Source organism: Microtus pennsylvanicus, chromosome 1 (assembly GCF_037038515.1).
Source record: "Microtus pennsylvanicus isolate mMicPen1 chromosome 1, mMicPen1.hap1, whole genome shotgun sequence".
NCBI classification, from domain to species: domain Eukaryota; kingdom Metazoa; phylum Chordata; class Mammalia; order Rodentia; family Cricetidae; genus Microtus; species Microtus pennsylvanicus.
The window spans coordinates 117,707,907-117,725,393 of NC_134579.1; the positions used below are offsets into that span (position 1 = coordinate 117,707,907).

A 17,487-nucleotide genomic window follows, 5' to 3' on the forward strand; every position below is an offset into this window, starting at 1 on the left:
ACCCGGGTCCTCTGGAAGAACAGCTGGTGCTCCTAACTGCTGACCCATCTCTCCAGTCCTTCCTTCTGTTCCTAACTGCTGTCACAGGGATGGCAGCGTTAACTCGCCCACAGACAGGAACACAGGCCACAGCATCTCTTCAGCCAGCACCTTGATTCCAGGCTTGTGCCCATCACACATTACATCATACACATTTGAAAGCAGTTCAAGGCTTGCACCAGACACTCCACTGCTGCCTGCCTCCAATACCATGATTAGCAAGAAATTATCTCCCGAGAGCTGGGGCGTAAAAAAATAAAATACAGAGATTCTGAACTGCGTGAATCTACTAGCAGCAGAGTGATTACGGGATAGCACAAACATCTGATGGAGTACCACACTGTGAGGCAGTTACAGGACTGCTAGAAGTATATTGTGTGTTTGTAAGCAAGGCAATACATATGTGTACTTAAATGCACATAGAAATTTGTGGGAAAGCATGTATCCATCCAACTAAGTATCATACGCTGCACAAGAAACTTTAATGTGTTACTATGTGGAGTGGTTCAGACGGAAAAACTAATTTGAACTCTAAATTCAGTAAGAATCTATACCTTTTTTTTTTAACATCACGTTTTTTATGGGGAGAGATCAGGAGATTGAAAGAACACGGCAGTGTCCCAACAGGAGCTTGGCTGAAAAGGACTGGAAGGTTGTACGAAGCATGACGAGGGGGCTGCCTGTGGAGCTCAGCTCGCAGAGTGCTTGCGTAGCATGGTGCGAAGTCTTGGGTTTGAGTCTCAGCACCACATAAAACTGGACTGGGGGTACAGGTAGGAGGGTCAGAAGTTCAAGGCTATCCTCGGCTACTCGGCGAGCCTGGGGCCATCCTGGGCTACTTGAGAACCTGCTGGGACAAGTCAAAGAAACAGGGATGAAGCAATCCCTCAAGGCGCAGTGAGGATGGCGGTGGCCGCGCACCGGGAAGGGCAGGTGGGCAGCCACCCAAACTGGAAAAACCTGAGGTCGGTTCTGAATTGCGTACGGCTGAGTTCCGGCGCCCCAGGCTCCTTAGGCCACGGGAAACTGAGGCCGAAGGAGCCGCCGCGCAGGCGACCAGGATGCGCCCTACGATCCGAATCCGGAACCGCTTCCCGTTCGGCCAGAAGCGTCAGGTTCTCGGGGTCGCGGGGCTCGGAGGCGACTTCCGCCCAGCGCTGACCTCCAGGACGAGCTGCAGCCGGCACCGCCTCCCTTCCGCCGGCTCGGGTCTCCTCCGGGCCCCTGCCGCCGCGCTCGCACGGGACTCCGTCGGGGAGAGTCGTGCGCACGCGCGAGGAGGGCGCGGCCGGCCAGGGCTGCGGCTGCGCAGAGGCGGGGCCAGCCGCCGCGCCTGCGTAGTGGCGGGGCGGGGCGGGAAGGAGGGAGGCGGTGGCACCGGCGGCGGCTGCTGAAGAGGAGGAGGAGGGTGGGGGGAGCGGAGGGAGGTGTTTCTGTCAGTTCCGGCTGTTTGTTCGGGAAGTGGATCCGCCGCTGCCGGAGCAGCCGGGAGGGAGCTGCGGATCGCGAGGCCAGTGCCGACCCCGCCCGCCCGCCCGCTCGCCCGCGCGCGCCGCCCCCGCCCGCCATGGCCCGGGACTACGACCACCTCTTCAAGCTGCTCATCATCGGCGACAGCGGTGAGGGCCGCAGGGGCCGGAGGCGGCGCGGGCCCTGCCGGGCGCGGCCCGCGGGGGCCTCGGGGCGGGCGGACGGACGGACGGGCGGACGGGCGGGCGGGCCGGGAGGCGCGGCCCGCGCCGGGCGGGAGGCTCGGAGCTCGGCGGCCGCAGGCCCCGGGGGAGCAGCCGGGGAATCCGGGCTGCTCCTCGGCGGGTCGGGGTGCCCAGCGCGCGGGATGCACGACCCGGCTCTGGCTCCTGCCTCACGTGTGACCTTGGTCAAGTCGCGCGATTGCTGGAGTTGGAGAGACCCGGGTTCGAGTCCCGGGAAGACAAGCTTTTTCACTCTGTGACCTTGGGCAAGTTGCTTCACCTTTCTGAGCCTCGGTTCCTGCATCCGAGAAGTGGGGACTTATTAAACTGAGCGTTGTGAGTATTCGGTGAGCTAAAGTAGGAAGAGTGCTTAGCTCCTGACCTAACGTAAAGTAGTAACCCGTAAGTAACTGTTAGTGTTGTCTGCACGAGTCCCCCTCCCTCCCCCCGCCGTGAAGACTGAGGCCTCTGTGAAATGGGGCTGTTTCCAGGACCTGCGTCTCTGGGTTGCCGTGCGTTTGGATGAGGTGCGGCAGGTAAAGCCATAAGCACATTCCTGCAGAATGGTTACCAAGTCTTCACTTGGTTCAGAGTAGTAGTACTGATGGGCTGTTGTTACACTCACGGGGATGGGAACAGTGCCTGGCGCACGGTGTGTGGACAGTGCTTGCTGTAACCTTACGGGGGAGGGGGCTTCATCCCATATTTAAGTGCTTTGTCCATGTACACACACTCCTTGCGGCGCTGCTCCATCTCTGATTCACCGAGCAACTTCTGGTACCCAGTGTTAAAATGCATTTTGTTCAGTGAATGAACACCAAGTAGCCTTAGGAAAGTCACACTGGTTTCTGGCCAAGGAAGAAGCATTGTAGAGATGTTTGGGGTGTGGTAGGTGACCAGGTCTACAGGGTGATGTTGAGTTCAGGGAGGCAGGTCCCAGGATGTTGATGGGAGTGTAGCTGAGGTGCTATGACTATATGATGTTTTGGAAGGAGGCTGGGGAGCAGCCAAGTCTATAGATTAGACTTCAGTTGAGTGTGGGATAGAGGGTCATGTGACTTGAGACAGCCAGGTTGGTGGTAGAGCCTGTGGATCATTAAGGAAATGGAGCAGCCAGTCCCCTGAGACTCAGGATGTAGGCTTGTTGGGTGGCAGTGTCATTCATGGGTCATGGAAGTCACCAGTGAGGCCGGGTTGGGCTGTGGCTGGTGGTTTGGATCCTGTGGAAGAGGACTGAGGTTTCGGTGGTTGCTGCTGGTAGAGGGACGATGTCGGGAAAAGTTAGGGCCTGGCAAGGTGGAAGAGTAACTGGCTGAGAGTGGAGTTAGAAAGGCGGACGGCTGATTGGCTGTATTTGAATCACAGCCTGTGGCATTGCTCTGTACCCTGAGGATCTGCTTTCTTCCCATCAGAGTTAAAGTAACCCTGCTGTGGTCAGAGGTCTTACTGTTCCTAACGTCTTGTGCTGGTGTTAATATTCCAAACCTGAAAGGGTTAAACTCAGCAAGAAGATGTAGCTTGTTGGCTTTTCTGTGAACCCCAAGAGATGTTTTTGGCTTGCTGTCTTACAGTGTATTTTACAATATGTATTGATTTTTTTTGCTCAGAAGCCAGTCATGGGAGAAGATTCATTGGTCAGGGTCTGGGGTCTGGCTCCCAGCTCAGTAGGAGTGTGTAGGCCTGGGTCGTGGAGAGGAGGGAGGCACTTTGCTTTTTGATTTCTCCTGGCATTTGGCTGACCCCCCAACGTTGAACACTTTGGAAACTGGGAGATATTTTGTAGCTGAGCAGGGGCCTGCCTTCACCTGCCTGCCTGCCTGCCCTGGGCCCCTCGAGTGTGTGCTTCTTAAGGTGTGTCAAATGGTTCACACGCACTTTCTCATCTGATTCTCACCCATGGCCGCTGTGGTTTGTCAAATAAGGAAACTCAGGCTTAGAGGAGCTGCCTGACTCGCCCCGAATCACACAGTTTTCAGAAGCAAAGCTGGAGCCAGTGTTGTGAGGGCAGGTGGAGCTGGGCTTAGAAACCCGGAGTCCTCCGACCCACTTGGCCATGCCGTATTCACTTCTGGGGTGTATTCCCTGGGCGTGGCTTCTATTCTTTCTTCTCAGCTATTCTGACTTTGGCTTTGGTTTATAATGGTGCCCACTGATGCCAGTCACCCTTATTTGTAGAACCTGGAGGCTGGTATGCCATCAGAGACCTAGGGCAGACTGGAGCTGGGAGGCAGGCATGGCTTGTCTGAGGCGCACCAGAAGGTGGTTGCTGAGGAAGCAGTCAAGTTGATGTCGCTTTACTCGAGTTCACAGCAGACTGGTGCTGAAGCAAAGCTGGGATGAGGCCCAAAGCAGCGTACAGAGGAGGGTAACGGCCAAGTGTGGCATCACTTGCCTGCCAACAGGCAGCAGATGTGCCGGGGCCTGTGCCCCTTGGAAGGCAGCAGACCGGCTAGAAGAAAGCATTGCTGTGGTGAAAGTATGTCTCGTAAGGTGGGCACATCTGCAGGGTAGATAGCCCCTGGGATAGTCCAGAGGTGGCGTCTGGTTTTCTGTTCCTCAGGAGAGCAGTGCTGGAGATTGGTATCAGGTCTATGCGGCAGACCCTGTTGTGACTAGGGGTTACTCCGCAGCTCAGGATTTCAGGCCCAGCTGTCACTGTGGATGATACCCTCCCTTGTCTGTTAGAGATCTGAGATTTGGATAAATTTAATAATTATAATAATAATAATAAAGGGCAGGTGTAGTATTGCACATCTTTCATCCCAGCACTTGGGAGGCACAGGCAGGTGACTCTGTGAGTCTGAGGCCAGCCTGGAGCATCTATCTACATTGGAAAGTTCCAGGTCAGACAGACTCTAAGGGAAAAAAGAAAAAGGATTCTGCTGGCTCTTGCCCCTAAAGTTTGAAAACTGCTTCATGACACCTGGTGATGCTGCTGTTACAGCGTGGTGTTCCATCACTTTCCCTGAGACCGACACTTGTTGAGCCGTCAGTTTGTGGAAGGTTTAGTTGGTGGCTGTTAAGTGCTGGACTCAGCTCATAGCACTGAATGGATGAAGGAGGTGAGGTTCCTTAGTGCTTAAGGAACTCACTGCTTAGTGACCAGACATGAGCTTTTAGCTGAGTAAGCTGGATCTAGAAGGCTTCAGGAGGAAGCAGAGGAGGCCTCAGGGCCAATGGGGTTAGTATCAGGCAGAACACCATGAGGACCAGCCCAGAGCTTGGGCTCTCCTTGGGTTTAGCAGGAAGCCTCATGGCGGAACAATGAGGAAGTGGTGCTGAGCAAGAGCCCTGTAAGCTGGAGGCTGAGCGGCCGGTGCCCTCATGCTTCAGTTGTGTGCTCAGGAACAGGTCCCCTCAGGTGTCCTCAGAGAAGCAAGTTCTTCTGGGTGCCCCCCAGCTGCTCACTGGAGATGGCCTGGAGAGGATGTCTGGGTCAGCTAGAGAACAGCTGTGTAGCTCAGGCCACGCAGTGGTTTGCAGTCTTGGTCGGGGGTGGAGCAATGTTATCTTTCAGAATTGGAGTCAAACTGTGGGTTTCTCATGATAGGCACATCTCCTTACAGTTTGCTTTCAGTCATTCAGCCATAATTCAGACATTATGGGGTCCTGGGTTTGGATCTGGTACCTTTGAAGGCATTTCTGTTAGAATAGAGCAGGAAGGATGGGTGTAGGAGCTCTGGGGTCATAAAGATGTTCCTGAAAAAGATGTGAGAAGGATGGTTATGTGGCTTCTGGCTGCTTGGTTTAAAGTCTCCTCAATACTGGATACATTGTGTTTGTTCTTGTGCCCAGTTCTGGAGAAGTCAGAAGACTAGATCTCAGGGGCTGTGGCTTTTATATTTCTCTTGGTATTGTCAAATTGCTTTTCAAAGAAACTGAAATCATTTGCATTCCTACTAAGCAGGCTGAAAGTGCCCACATCAAGGGCTGGGAATATAGCTCAGGTGGTAGAGTATTTGCTTTGCATGCACATAGCCCTGGGTTCAATCCCCAGCCCACCTATAACCCCAGCATTTGAGAGGTGGAGGCAAAAGAATCAGATTCAAGGCCATCCTGTGCTACGTGGTGATTCAAGCCTGGCCTGGGTTACATGATACCCTGTCTACATGATACCCTGTCTACGTGATACCCACCCACTCCTCCCAAAAAATAGGAGGATGAGGGAAGGAGCAAGCAGACAAGCCTGTCAGGACACTAGCAGAGGTGTCCAGGGGGGCTTGACAGGCCCGGATTTAAATCTGTGTCTGATCTTCTTTGGAGGCATCTTAGGTCATTCTCCAAGCCCTGGTTTCCTTATCTGAGGAGACACATTTGAATTCTGGGAGCACCATGAGCTGCCATGCAGACCTGAGTGTGTTGATCATTTCATTCATTGATGTAGCCACTGCTGGGTATTGGAGACAGGAGGACAGGAGGCAGGTAGGTGCCTTGGCCAATCAAAGCCACATGTGTCGAGGGGAAGCTAGGTTCTTAAGGCACAGCCAGGAGCCACCGTGGCAAATGCAGTGGTCCAAGCATCCATGGGTGGTAGCCAAGTAAGTGCCCAGCAGACTCCCTGTATGAAGCATTTTTCTTTGGGCCACCAGCTCACAGATAATGACGTGGAGACTTACTGTTTAATAATTATGGAAGCGTGACCTTAGCTTAGGGTTTGTTCTTAACTAGTTCTTATAACTTAACCTATACTTTTAAATCTGTGCTCCATTGTGTAGCTCAGTATTTCTCTGTACTCCCGGCCTGCTGCCTCTAGTACCGACCGGCCACTCTCCCTTATGCCAGATTCCTCTTCCTACTTCCTCTCTCTCTGTCCAGATCCTGCCTATACCTCCTGCCTAGCTATTGGCTGTTCAGCTCTTTTTATTAAACCAATCACAGCAGTGCATCTTCACACTGTACCAATACCCCACCACACACCTGCCTCACTCATTCAGCCGTGCTGACTTAGCTGGGGTAGATGACTGACAGCTGGTTCTGGTCCTGTGGGCCCGAGTGTCTTCACATGCAGAATGCCCTGATGAAACCAAGGGCTCTTTCCCAGCTTTCCATTTCTTTTCCAACTGAGCTAACAGGAGGTTTTCTGAGGACCTTGCTGAGGATGCAGGTGGACTGGTCTCATTAGGTTGACCTTCCTCTTGCTTGGCTCTGTTGTCTGGGGCAGCCCTCAGAACAGGGCCTGGGCATGAGCCCTCTGTCATCTCCCCCAGAGGATTTGAGAGCTGCTTGTCTTACCTGAAGACCAAGGAAAAGGTCAGCGATTTACTGGAAGAAATGTTGGTGTGTGGGGAAATGGGTCGGCCTTGAAGACTTCAGCCCCACTGGGCTCCTTAGGAAGGATCAGCTGAAGGGAGGCCCCTCCCTCCTGCTCATCTCCCTGCCTTCTCTCCTGCAGGTGTGGGCAAGAGCAGCTTGCTGTTACGATTTGCAGACAACACCTTCTCAGGTGAGTCCTCCTGGGTGCTAGTGGGTGCTTTGGTTTTGAAATCTACCCTGTTCGAGAGCCTACCTGCTTCTGTCTGATGCAGGAGACTTTATCATTCAGGTTGTTGGATGAGAGAAAGTGGGGTCGGAGGCTTAAGTGTGAAGCTCCTGCTGGTCGTCCTTACTTTCCGACTGAGGGTCTATTTGTGCCCCGCATTTAGGAGTTTAAGGGATAAGAATGACAGCTGTCCTGCACTGCAGCCTCTGTCGGGTGTCTTTTCCTGATCACACCTGCTGTGCAGAAACATGCTCCAGCCTGTTTCTGATTGTTCTTAGCCGATGTTGTCTCCTGTGGGTCTCTGGCTTGGCCCAGAACTTGCTATGTAGACCAGGTTGGCCTTGAACTCACAAAGATCCACTTACCAAGCAGTGGGATTAAAGGCATATATGCTGCGATGCCCAGCCTTCCTTTCGTTCTGTAATGGCTGGGAAGGTTGCTTCTGTCTGGATGCTCTGACCTTCACTAGTCGCTCAGGTCACGTGGCTTCTGGTTGCTTCTGTTTTAATCAATGCTGCATTTCTGGGATACATTGTTTCTTCTGTACACACAGAGCTGAGGTCACTAGGTCACAGGGTCTCAGGGTGTTTACACTTTCCTTGGTACTGCCAAATTGCTTTTTAAAAACCTTGTATTGCGGGTTGGTGGTGGCACACACCTTTAATCTCGGCACTAGGGAGGCAGAAGCAGGTGGATCTCTGTGAGTTCAAGGCCAACAAGAGCTAGTTCTAGGACAGCCCCCCCCCAAAAAAAAAAAACGAAAAACAAACCAACAACAACAACAAATACTTTCTATTGGGCTGGAGAGATGGCTCAGAGGTTAAGAGAACTGACTGCTGTTCCGGATGTCCTGAGTTCAATTCCCAGCAACCACATGGTAGCTCACAACCATGAGATCTGGTGCACAGAACACTATATACATAATAAATAAATTTTAAAAAAAGAAACAAAACTATTTATGCCAGGAGGTAGTGGTGCATGTCTTTAATCTTAGCACTTGGGAGGCAGCCGCAGGTGGATCTCTGAGTTCCAGGCCAGCCTGGTCTACAGTGTGAGTTCCAGGACAGCCGGGGTTGTTACACAGAGAAACAGAACCCGTATTGGACTGAAGCGGAGGGAATGGGGACACCCCATGTGTCTTCATTACTGCTCTGCTGCTGTGAAGAGACACCATGGTCATCACAACTTTTATGAAAAGGAAGTCTTTAATTGGGGGCTTAGTTTACAGTTTCAGGTTTATTTTATTTTTTTAAATATTTCTTATTGTTTATTTACTTTATTTTATGTGCACGGGTGTGAAGGTTTCAGATCCCCTGGAACTGGATCTTCAGACAGTTGGGAGCTGCCATGGGGGTGCTGGGAACTGAACCCTGGTCCTCTGGAAGAGCAGTCAGTGCTCTTAACTGCTGAGCCATCTCTCCAGCCCCTCAGGTTTAGTTTATCATCATGGCAGGAAACTTGGTGGCTGGTGCCATGCTGATCTGCAGCTGAGAGCTATATCCTGATCCTCAGGCTAACAGAGAGCACGAGCGAGCCTACGCCTGGCGCCTGGCACGGGCTTTTGAAACTCCAAGTGACACACTTCTTCCAGCCAAGGCCACACCTTCTCATCCTTGAAATCCTTTCAAACAGTTCCACTCCCTGTTGACTAAACATTCAAATATGTGAACCTATGGGGCCATTCTTATTCAGACACCACCATGGTGTGTATAGGTCAGAAGACATTTGGGAGTTGGTTTTCTCCTTCTGTCACGTCATGTGGGATTGAACTCAGGTCGTCATGCTTGGCAGCAAGACCTTTCCCATTTGAGCCACTTCACCATTTCCCAAACTGCTTTTCAAGGACGCACTGGTCATCTTCGCTCCTGTGGGTTCGTTTTAGCTGTTTCTGGGGGTTTATCTGCATGTATGTCTGTGCTTGTGAGTTTCCATGAGGGTGCTGGGAGTTGAACCCAGGCCTTCTGTTGGGTGTGGAGCAGATCTACCCACGAGATGTCAGTGGTACTATGGCAGGCAACACTGTCTCCATGGCCTCAGAATAAAGCCACCCTGGTTGAGAAGCACTGGTCTTCAGAACCTGTCTCTAGCTTTTTTCTTGTGCTGTGTGTTGACTTTGCTTTGCTTTGCTTGCTCACGTGTGAGAAGCTGTTGGCCCTGGAGGTACCAGACGCTGACCTGGATTCTGGGTGCTTGCCCTGGTGTGGACTGTCCCTCCACCTCACCACCTTTGCTAAGCTTTCCTGCTAACGTCCTGCTTCCACTTCTGTCTCACCTTGAACTTTGCCCTTTCCCATGCCCTTGCCACACTTCACGTGGTCGTCTGTTTTTGGTATGTTCCGGCTGGAAGGATGCTTTGAAGCAGGCGTTTGTAAACCTGCACCATCCTGAACTGAAGCAGTCGGCAGCTGCTCTTAACGCATCTTCCACACAGATATCTTAAGAGCAATTTCCAAAGCATCTTGTGCCCTGGTGAAAACTCACTGCCCAACTGTCACCACACGCAACAGTACAAATTCTCAGTAATAGCACAAAGGACTGGAGAACTGGCCTTGACTCCTTATTCACCTCCAACCCCAAACTCACCATCTCCTCAGGAAGGTGCAGGGTGCAGTGTTGGGTCCTCACCCTCCTCCTCCAGAACACACACACACACACATACACACATACACGAAAATAGAGAAGAGAAACCAGGATGAATAGGTCTGCCCTGTCTCTGGTCACAGCCGGCATGTCCCTACCCCGCCTTTCCAATAAAGCCCGCCTCTTTCCCCAATCATTTCCCTTTTTAATTTCATTGGTGACACGTATTTCTAAGTGACCTTTGTGTCACTGTGTCCTGTCTCAACTGCATTGGGCCTATTACAGCAGGTGTGCCTTCTTTGTTCAGGGCTCTGTCCTTAGGGCCTTGACTGTGGGGCACGTACAGTGGGGTGGGGTGGAGTTTTGGGTTCCCTACCCTGAGTAATGGGCTACATTCGTACAGGCAGCTACATCACCACAATCGGAGTGGATTTCAAGATTCGGACTGTGGAGATCAATGGGGAGAAGGTGAAGCTGCAGATCTGGGACACAGCGGGGCAGGAGCGCTTCCGTACCATCACCTCTACGTGAGTTCCCTTGGCCCCTGCGCCTCGGATGTCTGCACGAGGCTGAGTGACAGCGCTGAGGACAAATAGTGTGTCAGAGAGGGAGGGGGCGGGTGGTTTCTGCCCTCCCTGAAGATACAAGAGAAGGCCATGACTGCTGTGGTAGCCACAGGGCTAGGCATCTGCAGTGTTTGGGCACCCGGCCCTGGCTTCTGGCATGACATAGACTGCACGCTCCTCGTGGTGCTTAGTTTTACTTGCTGGCAGCTCCTTTCTCTTCAGGTGGCAACAGCATCAGTGTGCCACACTGGGTAGTAGTGACAGGCCCTCCCTGGTGCCCAGTGAACCACTGACAATTCCTGGAGGGTGTCAGCTCTGTGCAGTCTCTGGTCATCCACCCTGACTGCTCAGAGATGGCTCTCTCTCTTTGGAGGCCTGGAAGACCATAGGTATGTGGGCCCTTCTTCTGTATCCCCGATCTGTTAGCTGGGAAATCCATTGTCTAGCATGTCACCTTCATTTGTAGTGCTTTTGTGGAACTCAGCTGCCCAAGGAGGAAACTCCTCCGGTGTTGAGTCTTAGGTGTTTGTGAAACTGGGAGATTTAAATTTCTGCTATGTGTGTCCTTGGGCAAGCTGCCTAACGTCTGTGCCTGTGTCCCAGAGATTTTTATGTAGGATTTCCCTGAGTGCTAAGGCTTGAGTCCAGGACTCGGGCTCTGGCATTTTCATGGGTCACTTCTGGCTTCCTGTGTGCTGTGCTGCTGTTACCCCATTTTGCAGTTAAAGGCATGTCTGTGTGTTTTTGAGACAGGCTTCACTATGTAGCTGTGGCTGCTCTCAAGCTCTCAGATACAGACCTGTTTCTGCTGGAATGAAAGGCATGCACCATCTCTCCCAGCTAAAGGTGCTTCTGAGAAGTGGGCTCCATGTTGTAGTGCATGCAGGGTGGTCTCTGGACACGTCCCAGGCCTTCCTGCATAACAGTTCTGGATTTTCGTGGTTTGGTTTGTTTCCAGCTTTGTCGTGGAAGCGCAGGTGGCCACTCTGAGGGTTAGGACGATGTGTGTTTGTACTGTCTCCTGTGCCATAGCTCAGAACTCCTGAGGCACAGGGTACTGTTCTGTCTGCCTGTATGTTTGGAGAAACCAGGGTTAGCCTTGCTAAGCTCGGGGTTTTAGGCTGGGTCCATTCTGAAGCAGAAGGTACTTGGGGCCTGGAGAGACTAATGACCCTGTGCCAGCAGCTGGTGAAGAAGGGAGGGTCGGGAGATGGTTGGATGTTTTGGAGGTGTGGCAGTCTATGTAGGAGTGGGAATGTTTGTAACCTGTGTGTCTGCTAAAGGAGCCCTTTTACTATCCCCCATCTTAACCCTTCCTGAGGAGATTTCTGGTCCTCGGTGGCTGTGGGAGGAGAGAGGGAGGAGCGAGAAGGATGAAGCCTTGCCCTGGCCTAGGAAGCAGGCCTGGGTGCTGAGGCTGCAGCTGGCCACTGGACTAAGTGGCTGTCACGCTGCCCTGCTGCCTAGTTGGGACAAGTGGATGTGAGGCACTTGGGTGGGAAGACTTGGAGCCCTCGTGTCGTATCGCTAGCCAGAGATCTGAGCCACCCCTGGGGCAGCAGGAGCTAGGGCAGTGGTGTGCTGTTTCTTGTGTCTTCAGCAAAGGGAAGGTTCCAGAGGCATTCTGCTGCAGGACGGTCTTCTGTCCACATGATTCCCTACCTGCCTCAGAGACATCCACCCGGCTGTGCTGAGCTGAGATAGTGGAACTGCCAGGCTCCCTCAAAGCCAAGAAGGCTCACAGCCTTGGGACGAGTCCTGGGCGGGCTCCACTATGTCTGAGGGGTGGACAGATGCTTGGGCCGCAGTATAGCAGGGCCCTGGTGCTCTGCCCTGCCCACCCACTCTTGGTTCTGCCACCTTCATCTGGGACTCCAGATTGCTAGGAAGGAACATTCGTCCTGATGATAAAGAGCACCCAGCGCTGTCTGTGTGCTGCTCTCAGCCTCGGGGTGGCATCTGTTAGCTCCTCTTCCTCACAGCCACGCTCAGAAGTTTGTACTAAAAACTATTTTATAGTTGAGGAAACTAAGGTAAGGGGTAGGGATGAAAGCCAAGTAACCTTTCCACAGATCACAGCTTTCAGAGACAGGTCTGACCTCAGAGAGGTGACTAGACAGCTGGGTGCCTCCTACCATTCTGGGTCCTGTGGATCCTGGTGTAGCCATCGTGGGACCCAGGCTGGGGAAGTGCTCCTCAGGACAGCTAAATGGGAGGCAGCCTGCCCTCGGGGTTTGTAGTCTAGGTGTTGTAAGACCTTAGTGATCAAAAGTAGAAGGTTCGGGGAAAGCGCAGGCCCAGGCGGTTTGTAGAGTGGGGCCAAGGGTGTGGTGTGGCCTCTGGCCTGCTTCAGGGTTGGTGCTGTGCGGCTTTCTGTGCACCAGATGTTCAGAGGGGAATGACAGCACCGTCCTTCCTTTCAGACCTTTGGGCTGGTTTGGGGTCTGCAGGTTTAGTTGAGTTCTTACAGCTGCTGGAGGCCTGTGTAGCCTTCTCCTTCCCTGGTACAGTGAGCCAAGAGTAGGAAAAGAAGTGTCGCCTATCCGCCAGAGGAAAGGGACACATTTTGCCATGGCTTCTTGTAATGTGCAGCCTCTAGGAATGCCATTTTACTACCAAGATTTGAAACTGAATTATCACCAGGATGGTGATAATATGATGTCAAACACGAAAACTGCCTGAACTTCAAAGAAGCTTCCAGCTGGTGGTACACCCAGTCACCTGGGTGACTCTTCAGGCCTGGTACACCTCAGACTGTTACCAGCCTCCACCAGTGCTGCCAGGGGCAGGCCAGTGAAGCCAGTGCTGTCCTGCTGATCAAGCTTGGCTCTGGCTGGTGGTCGAGGCTGGGTGCAGGGCTGCCCTAACCCCGGGCACCCTCACCTTCCCGAGCCACTGTCCTATACTAAGCAGGCCCCAGGGAAGCAGCTTCTCTGTCCTGGGCCAAAACCCTGATGCACATCTTGGCCCTACAGGTATTATCGGGGGACCCATGGGGTCATTGTGGTTTACGACGTCACTAGTGCTGAGTCCTTTGTCAATGTCAAGCGATGGCTTCATGAAATCAACCAGAACTGTGACGATGTGTGCCGAATATTAGGTGAGGCTGGACCCCAAGGGTAGGGACGGTGGGAGAGCAACAGCTGGTGCTCTTGCAGGCGGCTGACTGTGCTTTGTCTTAAAGTGGGCAATAAGAATGACGACCCTGAGCGGAAGGTGGTGGAGACGGAAGATGCCTACAAATTTGCTGGGCAGATGGGGATCCAGCTCTTTGAGACCAGTGCCAAGGAGAATTTGAATGTGGAAGAGGTAAGCTGTGCTGATCCCTGGGCTAGAGGAGGTGAGGACCATGAGCTCTCTGCTCAGGCATCTGAGTGACCAAGTTATTTAATGCCCACTGTTGGCTGCTGCTGTGCAGGCCCTTTAAAAGTCTCAGCTCTTAGCTCAGCTGCCCTCTGAGGTAGGATCCCATATTTCACAGAGGAAAACTGAAGTTCCTCTTACTGAATAACCTTAAGAATCAACTAGTGAGAGGTGGCGTCAAGTCAGATCTTTCCTACCTCAAAGGCATGCAGTTTCTGCTTCCTGTTGGCCCTCCCTTGAGCCCATCACTACCACCTCTTCCCTGTCTCTTGGTTGCTTGCTTTCCTGGTCTCTGAGCACAAGTGGGCGCCTGTTCCTGGGGCTGTGGGTAGAGCATCCACCCTGGAGGCCTCTTCTTCACTTGTAGCAGCACCTTGAAGAGCGGTTGTGATTCTGAGGGAGAAAAGCTAGAACTTTTGGCACAAGCCCCACTTGGCCCACTCACTGGCCCCAGAGGAGTTTAGAGGTGCCAGGGAAGTTGGGTTCCCACTGCATGAGAACACAGAGCCTCAGAGCCAGACACATGTGGGACTTCCCTCCTGGTAATTCATTTGTTCACCTGAGTGAGAGTTGTTCTCCAGGCTGTGAGGATCAAGTGAGTCGAGCTGTGCTTGCTCAGGAGATGGAGATGTTGAGCTCAGCTCTTTGTAAAAAAATATTTGTGTGCAAGTGCATGCAGTTTGCATGTGCGGGATCCAGAAGAGGGCATCAGATCCCATGGGGCTGGAGTGAGAGGTGCTTGTCAGGCCCAGCTTGTAATGGGGGTGCTGTGACCAACCCCTGGTCTGCATGTGGCACAGTTCATGTTCTTAAGCACAGAGTCATCTCACCGCTGGTTTGAGGACGTCTGAGCCCCTTGTTCAGCTTTTTTATCCCTGTGGCTTAGCAGCTGCCTTAGCACCGTTGGTCCTGGCAGCACGACATTGGTAGTCAGGGTTGTCTGGCCCTGGCTGCAGTGAGGTGGACAGCCTGTGTGTCCTTCCGTCTATATGCAGAGCAACATACTCTTGTCTTTTCAGAGGTTCTGGTTGCTTCTTCCTCTGTACTAAAAAGGACTGAAAAGATGACTCGGTGATTAAGATTTTATGCTCTCCCAGAGGACCTGAGTTCAGTTTCCAGCACCCATGCAAGGCAGCTCACGGGAGTGGATTCTGGCTTCCATGGGTACTGCGCTCACGTGCACTTACCCACATACAGGAAAAGAGACTGGGAATACCCCAGGGATTGACTTCCCCAAGATAGCTGTGGTCTTTTAGCATTTTTTTTTCACCTTTAAGTCTGCCACCTCCTCCTAAAATAGCAATTCTCAACCTGTGGGTCATGACCTCTTTGGGGGTCGAATGACCCTTTCACAGGGGTCACATATCATATATCCTGCATATCAGATATTTACAATATGACTCATAACAGTAGCAAAATTACAGTTCTGAAGTAGTAATAAAAATAATTTTACGGTTGGGGTCAGCACAACTGAGGAACTGTACTAAAGGATCGCAGCGTAGGAAGGCTGAGAACGCTGTCCTGGAGTGTGTTTTGAGGGCACACAGTACACACCTGGAACCCTGGCACTGGGGAGGCAGAGGGAAGAGAATTGTGGGTTTAGGCCAGGTTGGGCTACATAGTCATAGTGAGACACCCGGCATGCATGCGCATGCATGTTTTAAGAACACACAGTTCATAGAGGAATAAAAGCGGCCTGTGCTGGCCAGCAGGGGCTCTGCACTAGGTCTCAGGTCGGCCTTGCCTTGTCATCTCCAGATGTTCAACTGCATCACAGAGCTGGTTCTACGAGCAAAGAAAGACAACTTGGCGAAACAGCAGCAGCAGCAACAGAACGATGTGGTGAAGCTCACGAAAAACAGTAAACGAAAGAAACGCTGCTGCTAATGTCCCAGCCACTGCAGAGACTGCAACTGCATCCCTCCCAGCCCGAGGCTCTTGGAGGCTCCTCGGGGACAGTCTCAGTTTAGTGCCGTTATTTAAAGAATTCTCTCCACGTTTTTTGTACTGGGAGGCGCCATCGGCACTTCCTGCCCCTTTCCCCTTGAGTGCCAAGAAGGTGTTGGACGAGCCTGCCCTTCCCCACTGGTGCCGACTCCCTGCTGAGGCGCCTGGACCTGGTGAGGACGCTGCCAGCTGAGTGGACTGATTAACCAGTTTGTACATAGTGTATATTGCATTAACCAGCTGCACACCCTCAGCCTGCTCTGGCTTTTGCCTCCTTCCTGCCAACCTGCTGCAACAGACCCTCCCAAGCCCTCCCATCCCATCTCGACGGCAGCTTCCTGAGGAGCCAGTCTCATGTCCTAGCTGAGTCGTTGGCCAGCCCGGGCCCATGGAGTCACTCTGCATGGGTCTTGCCCCACAGCTGCTCTGGGAGCGGGGGAACCTGGCGTCCACTCAGGCCCTGCCCTCGGCTGGCCCTAGGCCATCAGTTCCACAGAGAAAGTCAGTTCTGCCCTTTTAGCCAACAGGTTTCTCATTCTGCCTTCCAGATACCTCTGCTACAAACCCAGGGGAGCCGTGGCTTCTCACTTACCCAACATGTTTCAGTACCAGCAGAAAGGTAGCCGGGGTACCTTTGTTCAGAGGTGGAGCTTGCAAGGGGATCATTAACATAAAGCCAAATGAAGCCAAATCAAATGAATTAAGTTCCCCAGTTATTTCCTCGAGACCTGATTGGCTCAATAGCAAAAGTTGTGACTGTTCCACTTTGGGTTCAGTGTTTTTAGAAAAAGTGTATGGTTTCTGTCATTGTGGGTTAGGCTCTTTCCCTTTCGTGGGAAAAGGGGGCTTTGCACCCTTGTTCTGTATATGCAAGGGCCTCCCACTGGAGCTGGTTTCTGAGGTAGCACCAGGCACCTCTGGCACTTCGGAGTTGCCGGACACTGGGACGACACCTCCAGGCTAGGATAGGCAGCTCTGCATTACTGACAGACCTGTCTTAGTATGAGGATGGTAGGAAGATTTCTTAGCCACTGGGAAGAAGTGGCAGTGGGGTGGGGGCAGCTAGTCTTGACCTGCCCACCCCAGTCCCCTGGAGTAAAAACCAGGGTAATCTACATTTGATTACCCCCCCCCCCCTTTCCCCTAGAGGATCATGTAACTGGGAAGAACTGATTGGACACCATAATGCGTTTTATTAGATTTTTTTTCCAAGGCAACTTCCAGGCACAGTCCTGACTGGACAATCATCACAGATTACTGCAGATTTTCCATGGTAACACTGTGGATGGGTTTTTAATCAATAAAACTGGGGCTTTCTTCTCACCTGTCTCTCCACTTGTCCAAACCGTCAAAGCTGGGGTTCTGTGCGACAGGCCTGTGTTTCTGAGCTTCAGGCTGTGTTGGGGCTGTGGGCCTAGGAAGATAGGTGCTGTGGAGGACACTTCAGGGCCAAGCAGTACGTGGCTCCATCTGATCCAGGTGAGCTGGGAGTTGAGGCAGATTGGTTTTTAGGACTGTCTTGGCTGACGGAGGGGGGTGGGGTGGGCAGAAGGTGTCACACGCTTCTGAGCATGTGGGAACCAGTGTGAAGGTGTTTGCCAATTCAAGCAATAAGAGGGTGATCTTGGAGCATCCGGCCCAAGTTAGGTGCCTCTGTGGCTTCTGGCCTGTTAAGGCCCAGGTGATGGGTGATTTTGGTGACAACACTGTGCCTGTCCCACGGAGTGTTCCATGCATGAGTGGGGTGGGGTGGGGATAAGGGTGGGGGTAGGGGACTCAGGGCTAAACTGGTATCCTGGTGGACCTGATGTGAAACTCC

The 17,487-nt window shown here is 52.6% G+C and overlaps 1 protein-coding gene across 2 annotated transcripts; it reads left to right on the plus strand.

Moving 5' to 3' along the window:
- The first annotated feature begins 1,524 nt into the window (after nt 1-1,524).
- Rab35 (RAB35, member RAS oncogene family) lies at nt 1,525-16,991 on the plus strand. 2 transcript variants are annotated; one of them, XM_075981708.1, is made up of 6 exons: nt 1,525-1,658; nt 7,126-7,176; nt 10,196-10,319; nt 13,334-13,458; nt 13,543-13,667; nt 15,480-16,991. In XM_075981708.1, exons 1-6 carry the CDS (start codon nt 1,607-1,609, stop codon nt 15,606-15,608), a joined length of 606 nt encoding a protein of 201 aa, XP_075837823.1. In that variant the 5' UTR covers nt 1,525-1,606; the 3' UTR covers nt 15,609-16,991. The 2 variants fall into 2 exon arrangements, with proteins under 2 accessions (XP_075837823.1, XP_075837832.1); XM_075981717.1 differs by lacking the exon at nt 13,543-13,667.
- The last annotated feature ends 496 nt before the right edge of the window (nt 16,992-17,487 follow it).